This window comes from Canis lupus, chromosome 21 (assembly GCF_011100685.1).
Source record: "Canis lupus familiaris isolate Mischka breed German Shepherd chromosome 21, alternate assembly UU_Cfam_GSD_1.0, whole genome shotgun sequence".
Taxonomy (NCBI): domain Eukaryota; kingdom Metazoa; phylum Chordata; class Mammalia; order Carnivora; family Canidae; genus Canis; species Canis lupus.
In genome coordinates, this window is record NC_049242.1 from 20,276,201 (window position 1) to 20,293,025 (window position 16,825).

At 46.6% G+C, this 16,825-nt stretch overlaps 1 protein-coding gene across 1 annotated transcript in view; it reads left to right on the forward strand.

Moving 5' to 3' along the window:
- The window catches only part of TENM4 (teneurin transmembrane protein 4), a 729,276-nt gene that overhangs the window by 652,848 nt on the left and 59,603 nt on the right, over positions 1-16,825 (forward strand). Inside the window, 5 exon segments of the mRNA XM_038568485.1 lie at positions 2,064-2,183; positions 7,474-7,735; positions 10,472-10,739; positions 13,287-13,430; positions 16,104-16,353. Of these exon segments, the coding sequence (XP_038424413.1) occupies positions 2,064-2,183; positions 7,474-7,735; positions 10,472-10,739; positions 13,287-13,430; positions 16,104-16,353 (1,044 nt within the window).

Consider the following 16,825-nt stretch of genomic DNA (forward strand, 5'->3'; position numbering starts at 1 on the left):
CCAGCAATAAGAAATTCAATTTTCCTCCATTAAAGAAAGCATCTCTCAGTACCAGCTGAATACAATTGATGGAATAAATCTTTTCCATTAGTGGAGAGATAATTTCACATAAATGTATTGGGAGACCTTCAGAGCAGGACTGAGAGTCTTTGCTGAGCCTCACCGCTTAACTTGTTTGTCATGTAATTGCATTTAGACCAAGGGCCTCGGAAGGAAACCACTGACTGAATTAGCATTAACCAGATTGTGTGTCGTGAGGTGAGGTGGGGTGGGGTGGGATGGGGTGGGGCGGGGCGGGATGGGGTGCAGCGGGGGAGGGGAGCTTGATGCATTGTGGGTAGTTGTTCTTGCCTTCAGAAAGGACAAGCTGAGACTAGCACGACCAGCTGCTTACAAGCCTGGTGTTAATTGCTTTTCTCATCAAACAGAGAAAAGTTTATCACTCTAGGAAGGTAGAGATGTAAGTACCTAATAAAGCCGAGGCGGAGTCTGAGATCTTTTTTGTGAATGCCCACAGGTCTCATCAGTAGCTCTTCCCTAGGCCAGGAAAAAAAAAAAGAGCCTTCTGAACAGAAGCAGGTGGAAAAAGTTGTCTGGATGCTCGTGCCTGTGTATTTGCCTCAGATTTGTCTTGTCAGTGAGGACCGCTCCCCAGGGCCCCAATGCCTTAGGATGTTGACACCATTGAGCACGTTGCCAGTGGTAAACAGAATTGAACCCAGAGTTGTGAGTCCTGGATTGGAAGCCTGGCTCCGCCACTACCCCGCTGAGTGACTTGAGGGCAAATAACATAAGTTCTGTGGACCCCAGTTTCTTCCTCTCCCTCTAACTCAGTGATTTTCCAACTGGCTTTTCTCTGGCTTCTCCCGAGACTACGACTCCAGAGCTTCCTTCAGAATCACCCCATTCATCTATTTCATCTAGAGAGTTTTTTGTTTTTATTTGTTTTCCACTTTGGGGCCTCATAAAATATCATCTGGTAAAAAGGTACATTTCTGATATATTTGAAAAACCATCATTCTAGATGATCTGTATTTGTCCCACTTATTTGCTCAATCCACCAGTGTTTTTCAACACTGACTTAGCACTCATTAGGCACTTTCATGCACTGCAGAGAGACGGAAAGAAGTAGCCCTTGACACTGCCCTCAAGGAGCTCATGATCTAGTGGCAAGGAGAATCGTGTGCTGTGTGGTAGGGTCTCAAGGTGTCTGTGCTGGGCTTTGGAGGGTGACTAGTTCCAATTAGGGCCATCAAGACAGGCTTCAGGGAGGAGGTGTCATCTGAAGTAGTCATGAATGATGAGAGTGTTGGGATGGGGGTGCAGGAGTGACACCTGAGGGGGGGTGTGGAATAGTACCACCCAGAAACAGAGGCCTAGGTAATACGCACCTGGCAGGTTTTGGGAAAACAGATGGTGAATTGTCTGGAATATAGTGGGAAAGTGGGAGTGAGGATATTGAGAGATGTGAGAGGTTCCAGAACCCAGTCCAAGGGGATACTAGCATCTGTCCTTCTCCTGTTTCTAAAGCCCAATGAAAAGAAGTGCTCTTTATCCTGTTCACTTTTCTTGTGTGCCCACCTCTAGTGAGACATGTTAGTGACAATAGTAACCACTGCCATTTATGGGGCTCACTCCATACCAGGATGAAAAAAACCAAGGCTCAGGGAGCTGTCACATACTTTTTTTGCAACCCTAGAGAGCTTGAAAGTGGCAGAGCTGGGAGTTGCCAAGTCACATGACTCTGGATTCTCAGGCATAACTCTGCTGTGTAGCCCTCTTGTATCTGTGTATTTTCTTACGGTAAAATGTAGTATCCTTAGAGAATGACCTCTGAGTACAGTATCTGAAAACATCTCCCAGTAATAAGCCTTTAGAGGACACTCTGATGTCCTCAGTTGGGGCACCATGAAAAAAGAAGGTTATGACTCCCCATGAGTGAATATATGATGAGCCTCTGGGTGCCGAGATATGTCTGAGCAGCCTGCCTTCTGTCTTCTGACGTCTGGGGGCACCCAGAACATGAACAGTAGATCACATTATTCTCTCTTCTCTCTCCACAGGCATGCATGTGTCATTCGTGGTCAAGTGATGACATCAGATGGGACCCCGCTGGTTGGTGTGAATATCAGTTTCGTCAATAACCCTCTTTTCGGATACACAATCAGCAGACAAGATGGCAGGTAGGAGACCCTTTGTGGCCCAGTCATGGTCCTGCTGTCTTGGTCTTGCCACATGGCTGCTGCTCTACTTATGACATGGAAAGAGGATGGGACCTGAGTTCAGAGGCCCAGCTCTGTAACTTACCAGCTGTGAGACCTTGTATCTGACTCTGACCTGAGTCCCTTTGGTTAAAATTAAGCAGTTTCTTTTCATCTAGTTCTCCAAGTAAGCGTAGGAGACCTTATACATATTATCCTGCTCCATATATATACAATATCTGTATAATACAATCACTTGGACCACTTGGACCAGACAACTCCAGAAATGTTAGCATTCCTGATGTGTGATTTCCATCTGCAACCACCTAGGTCCGTGAAAGCCATTGTGTGATGACAGAGCTCTGCCCTTTATTTGGATGCTTGTGAGAGAACTGTCAGTAGAAGGGAATAAAGTTTCTTTAGTTACTCTAGCTCTTCTGTTTGCTAGAGCCATTAGACAATTCTCCTCACCTCTCTAAGTCTCAGCTTCTTCACTGGTGAATGGTCCTAATACTAGCATCTCACAAATTGGTTGTAAAGATTACATTGCAGGATGGATGTGGAAGAACCTGGCACATAGTAGGTGTTTAATAAATCTTACTTTCCCTGCCCCACTCTGGTTCAATCTGTCATTGCCAGGGTCTGGCAAATGGTAAGGATGCAATAAATATTAGCCATTTATTAAAATTGCCAATTATTAAATGATGAGAAGGTGATGATTACGGTATAAGCCATGGGAATATTTTGGAGAAAATGGGAAGGGAAGGAAGAAAGTGGAATATTTAGGCTGTCAGTGGTGACAAGTCCTCGATTTTTAATAAAATCAGGTGGTGGCAGTCCATCTGGCTAAGTGTAGGCCCATAAGGTTGATTTTCACTCTGTGTTGGAAATTACGCTCCAGCCTGATTGATTTTAGCACCTCTTTAATCCAATATCAGATGTGAACATGTCCCGGCCGAGGTGATAATGAAGTAGAGGCTCATCTGTTTGTAGACATGTGTGCCTCTTAGACAGAGTGGCAAGCTTGGCATGGGGAGCCCTCTTCCCCCTCCTCTCCTTGGGAGTGGGAAGGGGCCCAGCTAGAAGGGGCTGGCAGCCAGTCCCAGGAATAATCTGCCCTACCCAGCCCACTATTCCTGCCCCGCACGCATTCCATCCCAGGAAGCCCGTCAGTACAGACATTCACTACGGCATGGGGGGAGAATCTTTCCTCGTGCCCTGTCTTTACTGCCTTCCAGCTTGGGGCTGTCTGCTGTATGGAAATGGTGATGTGAGCATCCTAGGCAACCAGTATTCTGGCTACATCATTACCTGCTGTGAAACAGGCATCAAAAAGGAGCTGGGATCCCTGGGTGGCGCAGCGGTTTGGTGCCTGCCTTTGGCCCAGGGCACGATCCTGGAGACTCAGGATCAAATCCCACGTCGGGCTCCCGGTGCATGGAGCCTGCTTCTCCCTCTGCCTGTGTCTCTGCCTCTCTCTCCCTCTCTCTGTGTGACTATCATAAATAAATAAAAATTAAAAAAAAAAAAGGAGCCTTGGGGACTCCTTTTTTTGCCATGAAGCGAGCCCGTCATTCACATGAGATGGCAAATCATCAGTCCTTCGCCCTGCTGTGCTTGGTTAGGGTGGGTCCATAAAACAGCCCAGAGTCACTAAGTTTGGTGGCCCCTGGGAAAAGCCCACTCTATCCCCTTCAGGCTTCGATTCCTCCTGTGTGTGCTGCCCCATGATCTCTATGGCCTCTTGACAGCATGAGGGGCCTGGGAGGACAGTCAGCGCATCTGGTCCATCAGCCTACTAAATCACGTCATAGGAACCAGAGTTGCTGAGACCTGGAGCTTGGGTTTCAGAGCAGTTCTTCCCAGTGCTTTATGGGGCTTGGCCTTTCTTTCCAACTTAGACACTGCATAACATATAGGAGAGGCATTACTTATTCTCCAGGTGCCTGCAGATCCCTGTTTGTACTGTGTGAATGGGCAGCATCTTGCCTATTTCCCTCCCGCTTCTCTGAGTCGCCTTCTTTTGCACCTCTCACTCCCCTTAAGGCTAGAGACATAGCCCGGAGGTAACAGTATGTGCGAGTCCGGGGAGCAAGTCTCATTTTGTTTTATATCCCTTGCAGATTTCCAGGCAGTTTCCATGTTCCCTTTCCTCTCCCAGCTCCCACTTCGACCCACCACACCGAAATACCAGACATCAAGTATTCACCAGAGCCACAGAGATCATTAAAAAGATGAAAAATAGAAGTCATGAAGGCAAATTTTAAAAGAATAGCAGACAAGAGAAGCAGTTCAGGCTTGATGAATTGAAAAATGGGGTTATACGGAGTATGATGTCCTGGGAGTGGGGCCCTGGGCTGTTCCCAACCATTATCTCATCTATCTAATTAATAACTCTGCCAAGTGATTATGATCATCAGCTTCATTTTAAATGAGGAGATTGAGGCTCAGACAGGTGACATAACTCACCTACGGACTAAGTAGCAGTACTAGGACTGACCCTAAGCTGTTAGGGCTTCATCTGAGAGCCAGACTTTCCCTTTGGGGTCAGATTCACTCACACCCATGTCCACAACCAGGTTTCCCCTCAGATTATCAGGCCTGGCTCTTGGCAAGATCCAGTTACACCCAGCTCTTGGCAAGGCCAGCTGCCCCCAGCTTGCTCACCACCTCGAGAATCCATCTTTTCACATTTGTCTTCACTTCCTCCCCACACTTGTCCTCTCATGAAAGGAGCTTGTAAGTCAGGCCAAAATTCTGTTTGATGGTTAAAATGCTCTGTCAAAGTACAGCTGCTATTATTCGGTTCTGTGACAGGAAAGTTGTTCTCTGGGTATTTCCCCAAAACCATGGATATTTTCCTAGAAAGCCAAAACCTAAATTCTTAATTCAGAATAAACTCTCTCATTGCTTATTGAAGGATGGGGCTTCCACTTCCTCTACCCAAGTGTGAGCCTAAAAAGGGCTGAGTGGTTTGAAGAGCAAAGTGGGTGTAAAGCTTCAGCAGAGTTCAGAAGAGTCAAGCTCTAGAGCCTAGAAACCCAAATCTGGAGGCATTGTCTTCCAAGAACAGTATTTAGCACTAGGTCAGGGCAGTTGTGCAAAATCCCTAGAAAAGGAAGAGCCAGCTGGAGCAGTGAGCCCAACCCCACAAGGTGTATTTATTAGGGATAAAGGTAAGATACTGTGTTAGAGTCTCTAAAACCAACTGCATGGGTGAATGTTGGATTGACTTATAATAACAGCCAAAGTAAGAAGGAATTAGTTCAAAAGAAATTGACAGTGTCACTCATGCATTCATTCTATAAACTATAACAATCAAGTTCTGTGCTAAATTCTGGAAAGACTGAGGAATTATTGTCCCCAGGCTGGAGCATTAAATGAATGATTCCCTTGCAGTGTGCGTAGGCCATAAGTAGGAGTATACGTGGTCCACTGGGAACCCAAAGGAGGGAGCTAGAATTCTGTTGGAGTAAGGAGCTAGCAGGAGTTTTCCAACCAAAAAAAAGCAAGATGAAGACAGGCCTTGAAAATTTATCCTATGGATATTAAAAAGGGCACTTGTTATGGTGAGCACTGGGTGTTACATGTAAGTGATGAGTCACTAAATTCTACTCCCAAAACCAATATTACACTATATGTTAACTAACTGGAATTTAAATAAAAACTTGGAAGAAAAAAATCTAAAAATAAAACAATAAAAAAAGGAAAAAAAATGCATCCTAAAGTAGTAGCTAAAAGGACTTTGTCCAGAGAATCACAGCCAGGAGGTGGCAGGTTGATAGGACCACTGTTTCTAAGTCCCGAAGGACTTCTGTCAAAGGCAGAAGGGACACACCAGTTTGCAGTCACCCAGGCAGGTAGAACCAGGCTCAGTGGCTAAGTAGCTGTTAGGAGAGGCACCCAGGCTCGATTCCAAAAAAAAGACCTAACAGTCAGAACTAACCAAAGATTAGACAGTCCTGCCGTGAATATAACAAGCTCCTCATCACTGTATGCATACAAGTAGGAACCAGATGGCCCCTTGGTGGTGATTTTGTAGAAGAAAATCTTCAGCCTAAGAGAGAGCCATGAGCAAAGGCTGAGTAGCTGGCTCTCGAGGACACCGCCAGAGATCTCACCTCAGCCTGGAGTTTGAGACAGTCTTTGGCTTCCCTTTTCTGCATCTCATGTCCTGTCAGTCTAATTGTGCCTGTCCCTAAATGGCTTAGCTGTTTTGCAGTTCCAAAGGCCTGTATTGACTCAACTATCACAATCAGAGCTAAAATTGCCATAGGGTCATAGAATCTTAGTGACTTAAGAATAATCCATTTGGGGCAACCTTGATGGCCCAGCGGTTTGGCACCGCCTTCAGCCCTAGGTATGATCCTGGAGACCTGGGATCGAGTCCCACATCAGGCTTCCTGCCTGGAGCCTGCTTCTCCTTCTGCCTGTGTCTCTGCCTCTCTCTCTGTGTGTGTCTGTCATGAATAAATAAAATCTTTTAAAAAAAATAATCCATTTGGAATTTAAGAAACAAAACAAATGAACAAAGAAAAAAAGAGGCAAACAAATTAAAAAAAAAAATCCAGGCTCAAATTCAGAGAACAAATGTGGTTGCCAGTGGGGAGGCTGGGGAAGCAGGGAAATAAAGTAGATCCAGAGTACTTTTATCTTGGTGAGCCCGGAAAAATGTATGGAATTATTAAAGCACCGTATTGTACACCCAAAACTAATATAACACTGTGTGTTCACTATACTTGAATAAAAACAGTAATCCATTTGGACCTTTCCATTTTAGAGATGAGAAAATTGAGCATCAGAGAGGCTAAGTGATACACTCAATATCACACAGTATCTCCTGGCAGAGGCAGGATAAGGCTTAGGGCTCCTACTACCAGGGCAGGACTTGTTTCACTCTGTTCTGCTGACCTTTCACTGGGCTTCAGCTCTACGAGGCCCTAAGTACCAGAAGCACCAGAGCAGAGGCTCATCAGCTGTCCTCTGTCCTGGCAAATGGCTCTCTGTAGCAGTGATGATTAATGTTGGTTTTGGTAAAAATCTCTATAATGAATCATTTTTGGAAAAAAAACAATGTTTTATGGAATTTCTATTACTATTTGTGGCTGTAGTGAAGTCCAGGTTTTAGGGTCTCCTCAATAAGTACGCAGACCTCTGGTATAATTGTTTGCTCCTGTCTCTCCCCCACTCCCCACCCCCACTACTCCTCCCCTTGCTTCCTGCTTTTCCTGCTCCCCCCCTCCTTTCCATCTCACCCACCCCTTCCGAACAGCTTTGACTTGGTCACAAACGGTGGCATCTCCATCATCCTCCGGTTCGAGCGAGCACCTTTCATCACACAGGAGCATACCCTCTGGCTGCCTTGGGACCGCTTCTTTGTCATGGAAACCATCATCATGCGACATGAAGAGAATGAGATTCCCAGCTGTGACCTGAGCAACTTTGCCCGCCCCAACCCTGTGGTGTCTCCATCCCCGCTGACATCCTTTGCCAGCTCCTGTGCAGAGAAAGGCCCCATCGTTCCAGAAATTCAGGTACCCAGCTCTCTTAACTGTATTTCTCCATGCTTTTATTTCATTTGTGGGGAGGAGGATCTCAGGGCTGGGGGGGGGGGGGGGCGCTAGGGAGATCCCAACAGCCCACCATGCAGAATCCAGCTCCCAGATCCCACCGCAGCTGCGGTGTCAGGAGATGATGGCCACCCCTCTTACACACTCAAAATACACAAGCTCTGGAAGCTGACTGGCACGCTCCAGCATATAATGAATTCCTCCTCCCTTTCCATTCTGTCATCGAGCTCCCTTCCACTTTCCTTTCCCCCGGCTTCCAACGTCCCCCTCTATCATTATTTCTGTAAAAAGTGTTTATGATGAGAGGATCTACTAAGAGGAGTAGGCCAGAGGAGCATCATAATAAAGATGAGAACATGGATATGAGGTGCTTGGCACAATGTATAGCACCTAATAAGTGCTCAATAAATTTTAGCCAGTATTATTATTATTAAGATTATTTTATACACATTGCCTTCCTGCCAGTTAAGGATTGCTTTGGCTCAAATCTCCACACACAAGTGCTTTAGTTAATTATCATTAAAAGGAAGTAATTTGGAAAGATGCATTTTAATCAAATGGAAATCAAGATAGATTCTTTGCCTAACAGAGCTGTATAGAGTAAAATGTCTTCCGCCATCTGAGCTCAATTTCTAGTGGCAGAAACAAAGGCCAGGGGAAGAGGAGAGGTGGCAGGGAGAGGCCCCAGCTTCACCCACTTCCCCACTGGCCATGTGCATATTAATAGGTTGCTGGTGGGGCAGCCTGGGTGGCTCAGCGGTTTAGCGCCACCTTCAGCCCAGGGTGAAGGTGAGCTCCTGGAGACCCTGGAGTCCCACCTCGGGCTCCCTGTGGGGAGCCTGCTTCTCCCTCTGCCTATGTCTCTGCCTCTCTCTCTCTCTCTCTCTCTTTCTCTGTGTGTCTCTCATGAATAGATAAAATCTTAAAAAAAAAAAATAGGCTGCTGGTGTCTGGAACAGGGAGTGTAGACACTTTGTGTGTATGTTTCACGCCTGGCTGAGCAGACACATCTGTGTGTGTGTCCGGTGGAGTGGCTTCAGGCACCAGCTCGCAAGAAGCACATACAACCCTTTGGAAATTCTCATGGTACCCACAGGTTGAAAACCTCACTCACTCCTTTTCAGAGATTCAGCACTTGTCTCCTGTCTCAACTACCAGGCTGACCTTTCTTTTGAAATGGTTGTCAGTGGAGACAGAGCTTGCTGGAGAGAAGTAATTTGTTACTCAACCCTGGTTCAGCTCCAGCTAGACATTTTCCCAGGAGCAATGACTTTGGAACAAATGAGGTTAAAGGTCCCATCCTCTTCACGCTGCTCCCTGGGCTGGGTGTTTGCAAGCCCAGCTGGGTCACAAACCTTGCTTATTATCAGATTCATGAAACACATGAAAACAAGCTCCTGGGTTTTCCCAGTCCTATCATTGGCTAGCCTTCACTAGCACTGCGCGATAAACATTTTGAAGGGTATGTTGAAGATAAATATTTATGAGAGCATCATGATGGTACTCGAACCCTGCCTGTGGTTCACCCGGGTAGAGAGTCTGCTTTGCGTAGAACTTGCAAGCTGCTTTTTAGAAAGATTGCTTTGCTTTAGGCCCAATCCCCAACATTTCTTGTGTTCAGAATGGAGTGGGAGAGAGAGCTCACACCCATCTATGATATAAAATGGACAGAAAGGAAAAGGCTTTCTGTGTGAAGGTCCAGTTTCTCCATGAACACAAGAATAAAATAATCATTTTTCTTTTAATGGATATGTTAGCCTCAATTGATTTAATGTCCCCTTCTTGAAACAGAGCCCAGAGCATCAAGCTGATAAAAGTTCTCTGCTTTTGCCATGTGCCTGAGCATCCTGGCATTGATTTTAAAGTTTCCATCTTGGAACTGAGCCCACTGCACCCAGTAGATCAAATAGCACCTTCTCCGCCATTCTGTTCATCTAGCACAGCACAGGGCACAAAAACCCTATGGTGCCAATTCGACTTCTTTCCATGGGTGAGCTGGGGACAGGGGGGTGTGCATTGGTCCTTGGCAGGCTGTGTTCTCAACCTCTCAGGTCTTTGTTTACTTTCCTGAAGAGGATCTCACTCTAGTGAAGTTGTGAGGGAGGACTCTTGGCTACTGAGGCAGCTGTCGGCAGTAGTCTGCGGGGAAAGGTCTTGTTCCAATTGTCGCCCACTCCCAGCAGCAGCAGCAGCGCCATCGTCCTGCTCACTGAGCACCTGTTATGGACAGGGCACTCTCTATACATGACCGCACTCGGTCCTCACACCAGGCCAGGGAGGAAACTGCGATTCGGCGGCTTACATGAGTTTCTCAGGTGATGTTGCTAGTGAGTGAGAGGCGCCGTGACGATAAATATTTTACACGCACTATCTTCTGTGTTCCTCTCAGTAATGCAACAGGGTGAGCATTGTCTTCCCCGCTGAATGGAGGAGAACCTGAGGCCCAGAGAGGCACACACAGTTGGCCCCTGGAAACCAGGCCTTCTGCCCCTTGGTTCCCTCCTCCTCCCGCTCCTCTTCACACTCTGCTGCCCCCTCTCCTTTCTCCTGTCTTTTCTAGCTCCTGCTCCTCCTCTCCCCCTTAGTACCCACCCCCCGCGTCCTCCTCTGCCTCTCAGTCACCCAGGGCGCCTGGGGCTGCCATCTTTCCTCCTCTGGTGAGTCCATGACCGTCACTTTCTGTGTAATCTGTCTCTCTAGGCTCTGCAGGAGGAAATAGCCATCTCTGGCTGCAAGATGAGGTTGAGCTACCTGAGCAGCCGTACCCCTGGCTACAAGTCTGTCCTGAGGATCAGCCTCACCCACCCGACCATCCCCTTCAACCTCATGAAGGTGCACCTCATGGTGGCCGTTGAGGGCCGCCTCTTCAGGAAATGGTTTGCTGCAGCCCCGGACTTGTCCTATTATTTCATCTGGGACAAGACAGACGTCTACAACCAGAAGGTGTTTGGGCTCTCAGAAGCCTTTGGTAAGCCTCTCAGCTGCCGAACTCGAGACCATCCCCAGAGAGACAGTAACACATGGGGGCATGGGGCTCTTTTTCCACCTCCCTTGTTTCTTCTTTCCTCTTCCCAGAAATACCTACGGTTTAGTTGGCATTCAAGACTTTTCTGTGGCCATCCATGACCTAAAAGAATGTACTCAAAGACCTGAATGTAGAAAAGTTGATCATGAAGAAAAAAAGGGGTTATAAAACCAAAAGGGCTCTTGAGAAGCCTTGTGGTGGTATGTGATGGATTATAAGAGGCTTCGTGCCCACAAAGACAGAGCTATGTGGGCATTGCCCTGGCCCCCTCACAACTCTCTGGCCTGAGCTCACCCATTAAAAATGTCCAGGAGTCTGGAGCTCCTGGGTTTCTTCAGTTTTATTGAGATATAAGAGTTAAGAATCTTTCTTCATCCGAAAGGCTAGTTGGCCTCTTTACCTCATTTGTAATCAGAAAGGTTCTCTCCTTGTTGTCATTGCTGTCTATTTTTAAGATGAAGCAGGAAGTGGTGGTGGCCTTGCCTGTGTCCCAGCCCCACTGAGACCTCGGGCTTCAGTGGCTGGCCATGCTCATTGCAGCTTCCATGTAGAGCAGTGCCCAGGAAGAGTCCAGAGCTGCACTGTTAGCAGAGCTTGCCCCTGCAAGGCTAATCCCCCACGCATGGAGAGGATTAGCCCAAGGAATTCCTTCTCATCCTAAACCTTACTCCAATTTCATTCCCTTGCTAGACTCAGCAAAGGTGGAATGAGGAAGCAGAGGAGAAATAGTGTTGTCAAATAAAAGAGAGGAAGGGAGGGAGGGAAGACAGGTAGTCAATAAAGACAATGTCTGTCGAACACCCGCTCTGGCCAGTGTGCACCCCTGCACACTAACATCCCATCCAATCCTCACCACCATCCTATGAATCAGAAATTGTCTCCAGATTCTGTGAGAGAAAGCTGAGGCCCAGAGAGGAGAGGGGATGGATGAGGAAGGAACAGAGCTGGATGTGGTTTTGCATCCCACCCTACCTTGCAAGGGCACATTGGGAGCAAAGACGCTGTCTCTCACTGTTCCCTCTTCCTTCTGTAACTCAAGGTAACTCATGAGTATCCTTAATGTCCACCAGCCAAGGAAGAAGGGAAGCATCTGCACCCTGACTTCCGAGGGCAGAGGCTCACTTTCCTGAGATGACAGGTGACCAAAAGGAAGCATAGAGGCTGCCAACAGGACTCAGTGTCCCTCTGGACATGCCCCTCCTGCCGTTGATGTCCTGCAACCTTTTATGGCACCTAGAGAAATTTTCTAAGGAGCTGCCCAATTGCTAGTTCCTGCCATGAACACGTGGTAGGATATTGCCCACTTGGCAAATAGTGTCTACCCAGAAGCGTACTTGAAAGAAATGGCATTCCTGTCTCTGTTAATTCCTTTCCATTGGGCAGTTACAGGGCTTTTTACAAGCCCAGCCTTGGGACACCTGCCATGGTTAGCTTGCTTCCCGGTGCCCTTCCAAGGAGGCCTGTATTTATGAAACAGAAGTGAAACCAGGGGATTGTCAAGCTTTGAGGCCTCAAAGCAACTTCCAGCTTTCAAAGTACCCTAACTGAGCAACTTTTCCACGTACTCATTATAAACAATTTTGAATTTTCTTCCTATAGTAAACTAATACCATTATCATTCATAATAACTTGATAAGTGGACAAAAATATAAATAAATTCATGTATGTTTTTATAAATAATGCCACTACTTGTTAACATTTAAATTTATTTTCTTATTTCATTTATAGTTGTGTGTATGTGTGGTCTTTTTTAAGCACAGATATAATACTGTATATAGCCTGTCTTTCCAACTTAGCATTATTCCATAAACATTTTCCATGTTACCCCATTATCTTCATAACCAAAAATATCCAATGGTGGGCATAATATTCCTCAAGTGGGTACACTTTGATTTGCTCAACCTCTAGCCCCTTTTGAACTTTTAGATTATTTCCAATGTGCACTATTATAAATAATGCTGCAGTAAAGAGTTTTATGCCTAAAGTATTTTCCATACTAAAGGATTATGTCCTGGGAATCGATTCACCTAAGTCCTTTTTAAGGTGTTTAGTACATTTTCTTGAACTTTTCCTAATGATGCACAATTGCTCTTTGAAAAGAGGACATTAAGGCTCGGCATCTCTGTGTTAGTACTGCACATACATCTGGTTCCCACTTAGACACAGGATCCTTGGGGCAGCCTGGGTGGCTCAGCGGTTTAGCGCCTGCCTTCATCCCAGGGCGTGACCCTGGAGACCCCGGATCATGTCCCATGTCGGGCTCCCTGCATGAAGCCTGCTTCTCCCTCCGCCTGTGCCTCTGCCTCTCTCTCTGTCTCCTCTCTGTGTATTCTCATGAATAAATAATAAAATCTTAAAAAAAAAAAAGAAAGAAAGAAACAGGATCCTTTCTCCTTTCCTACAAAAGACAAGCCAGAGCCTTGCATGCAGATCAAAGCCAAAGCAGAGGCTTTGCTCACCTGTGGATTTTGCACCTTTTGTTTTCTGCAGTTTCTGTGGGTTATGAGTATGAATCCTGCCCAGATCTGATCCTCTGGGAAAAAAGAACGGCAGTGCTGCAGGGCTATGAAATCGATGCTTCCAAGCTGGGAGGATGGAGTCTGGACAAACATCATGCCCTCAACATCCAAAGTGGTGAGTATATTAATAGAATTCCAGGAGCCAGGCCACGGGTATGACCTTCGTCTCATATCCTTTGTGACCTGCCAGATAAAAAATGCGCACTTCAAATTACATGGGCTCATATGTGATCAGTCGTCAGAAGGATTAGTCAACAGATACTCCTTGGGAGCCTGCTCTGTGTTTGTGACTGCTAGGCACTGGGGATACAGAAAGGAAAGAGTTGGCAGTCTGGTGAGACCCCAAACACTTCCCAGGCCGTCTCCATGCTGTACCATGGACAGTGCCATCACACACAAAAGCACAGGACACTGGGGCATAGAACAGGGGCACATCAGCTGCTTGGTTCAGCAAGGGGTCTCTTTGGAGAGAACCTCTGAACTGGAGTCTCAAAAGATCTATAGGATTAGCCCTATATATCAAGCAGGGAGAACATTCTAGGCAGAAGGCACAATATGTGCCAAAGCACAAAAGCCTGAAAGAAGAGTAATTGGAGAGAAGGTTCACTGTGGTTTGAGCAAAGGATGAAATGAAGGCAAGAGCAAAAGCCAAAGCTGGGGCTGGAGCAGCTGGAGCCCAGGATGAGAAGATTGGGACTTTGAACTTCATCCAGAGGCAGATGGCAAGCCTCTGAAAGGTTTCAAGCACACAAGTGACACAATCAGCTCTATATTTTTGATAGCTCACCTTGACTGTGTCCTGGGATGGAACAGCTAAACATGGTAATGGTGTCTCCCACCTAACCTGAAGATGCTGTGAATGCCTATCAAAACAACTACATTGTCTAAGGAAAAACTAACAAACAAATTCCAAACTTTCTGATAGGATAAAGATTTATAGATAGCTAGGGCAGCCTTTAAAATAAAATTAAACAAAGAAGCACTGCCAGATATTAAACTATCTTAGACAAGCCATAGTCTCCAAAACTGTTTGATCCTGGCATAGGAGCAGACAAATAGATTCTATGGGACAGAACAAGGCATTCAGAAACTGACCATGAGTGTCTGAAAAGCCAAAATAACAGAATTTGAAGCAAGTTAAAAGTGTGTTTCTCACTCACCTCAAAGTCTGGAGGTAGATAGTCCAGGGCCGGCTTGGCACTCTGCAGGGTCAGAAGTGTAGACTCCTCCCCTTTCATTGTTCTACTCAGGCCTCCATCCCCAAAGTTATGGTTCAGGGTGACCACTTGAGTTCCAGCCTTCAGAACCACATCCTAGCCAGCAAGAAGGAAGAACAGGGCTAAGGGCAAGCCCTCTCCATTGCAAGGACACCTCCCAGGAGCTGTCCACCCCACTGCTACTTCCACACCACTGGCCAGAACTTGGTCACCCACCAAGTGTAGGCAGCTCCAGATAATCATGTGGTCGGCCAAATAGCAAGGGTACTGTAGCTACAGAATAAGGACGAGGGACAGGTTAGATATCTGTGGATGACTACACCATGTACATGTAGGAACTGGTGCATTATAGAGGTAGCATCAGGTGTCAGTGGAGAACGGATATTTATTTTAGAAATTGGTGTTGGGAAAACTGGCTCAATGGCAGAGAAAAGTAAAATTAGGTTGGCACGACATACAAAATAAATAAGGTTAATTAAAGATCTAAATTTGAAAGATAACACTTTAATAGAAGAAAACAGGAAAATATCTTTATGATCTCAGGAGAAGGATTCCCTAACAGCAAAAAGAACACAAACATTACAGTAGCAAAATAATTGATTAAATTATATAAAAATGAAAGATACCTATTTAATGGAGGGCAAAGCTAATAGATGATAGCCTGGGAGGAGATCCTTGTGACCATAAACACAAAACTCAGGTTTTCAGTATGGAAAAGGTGAGGTCAGAGTCAGGGAGTCCAGTTTGGAGATTGTAGCAATAACATGGTAGATGAAGGGGGATAAAGGCCTAAAAAGAAATAATGGGTATGGGATGAAGCCTACAAGTCTCTGAGGTCAGGCCCTTCATTTTGCCGGTAAGGAAATAGGCCCAAGAGCAGCTAAAGCACTGGTGAGTCCTATGCAACAGCTGGGATCAGGCCATTGGGAGCAAAACCAGCTAAAAATTCAGGTCTCCTGACTCTACCCTGGTGCAAAGAGACTGAATTTCACTCATGCATTTCTATAAACATTCACTGAGATCTATTCCGTGTCAAGTTCTGCATTAGGCACTGGGGGTGCCTAATGAAAGGGAGAAGACGTGGTTTCCGTACTTGAAATGGTATCAATCTACCCTGGTGCAAAAAGAGAAAAATGGGTAAGTGTAATAAAAAATTCACGCTGTAATAGGGACAGGGACTAGGTACACAAGGCATAGACAATCGATCTGAGAAGCAGTGGACCTGAATGATTCAGGGTATGGCTCAGGAACGTTTCTGCCACCATCCATGTGATTTTAGGTAAACCACTAGCCTGCTCCCCCACCCCCATCCTCATCCCCATTAATACAGAGGTGGATAATAGGACCTATCTTACTCATTGTGAGCATTGGATTAGGAAGGCAGGATGGCCTGTTCAGGACATTCTGGGTTTCATGATGGGGGTGTGGCAGCCTTGGGGTGGGGGGTGAGTCTGGAAATGGTAGGCAGAGATCATGCATTCCTTGCAAAATCAAGGGGACTCCGTGGTCAGCCACAGAAGAGGACTGTGCCCTGCTCCAGAGATGATCCTGCCCTTTTGTCCTTGTCCCAGGCATCTTGCACAAAGGGAATGGGGAGAACCAGTTTGTATCTCAGCAGCCACCTGTCATCGGAAGCATCATGGGCAACGGGCGCCGGAGAAGCATATCTTGCCCCAGCTGCAATGGCCTTGCTGATGGCAACAAGCTCCTGGCCCCTGTGGCCCTCACGTGTGGCTCCGATGGGAGCCTCTACGTGGGCGACTTCAACTACATCCGAAGGATCTTCCCGTCTGGGAATGTCACCAACATCCTGGAGTTGAGGTATGTAAGGCGATGCCCTCCCCACACTCCCTGATACCATCCCTTGGCCATCCCGTGGACCCAGCTGTCACTACCCACTGCACCCAGAGGAGGAGATAGGACAGAGCTTCACCTGTCACAATCCATCTGGGACTCTCCGCTTCCCAGCTCAGGGGCTAAAGCAGAAGCTGGAGGGCTCTGGGGAGGCAGGTGCTGTTTTCTACAGGGCACTGCAATGAAAAACCATTTGTGGGACAGGGGAATATCCTTGGCACCCAGAAGATATAAGTCTGCTAACAACCAGGAATTAGGCTCTGGAAGCCCTTGGATTTCTTCCTGTTTCCTGGCACCAGACAGATTAGAATTACTCACATTGAGTCTCCTTAGAAGGACAAGGACAGCAGGATGGACACGGCCCCCATGCCAGTGTTGCCAGGTTTGGTCCTGTGACTAAACACTCGTCCGAGTTGGGAACAGTTCTCTTCTGCTTCCC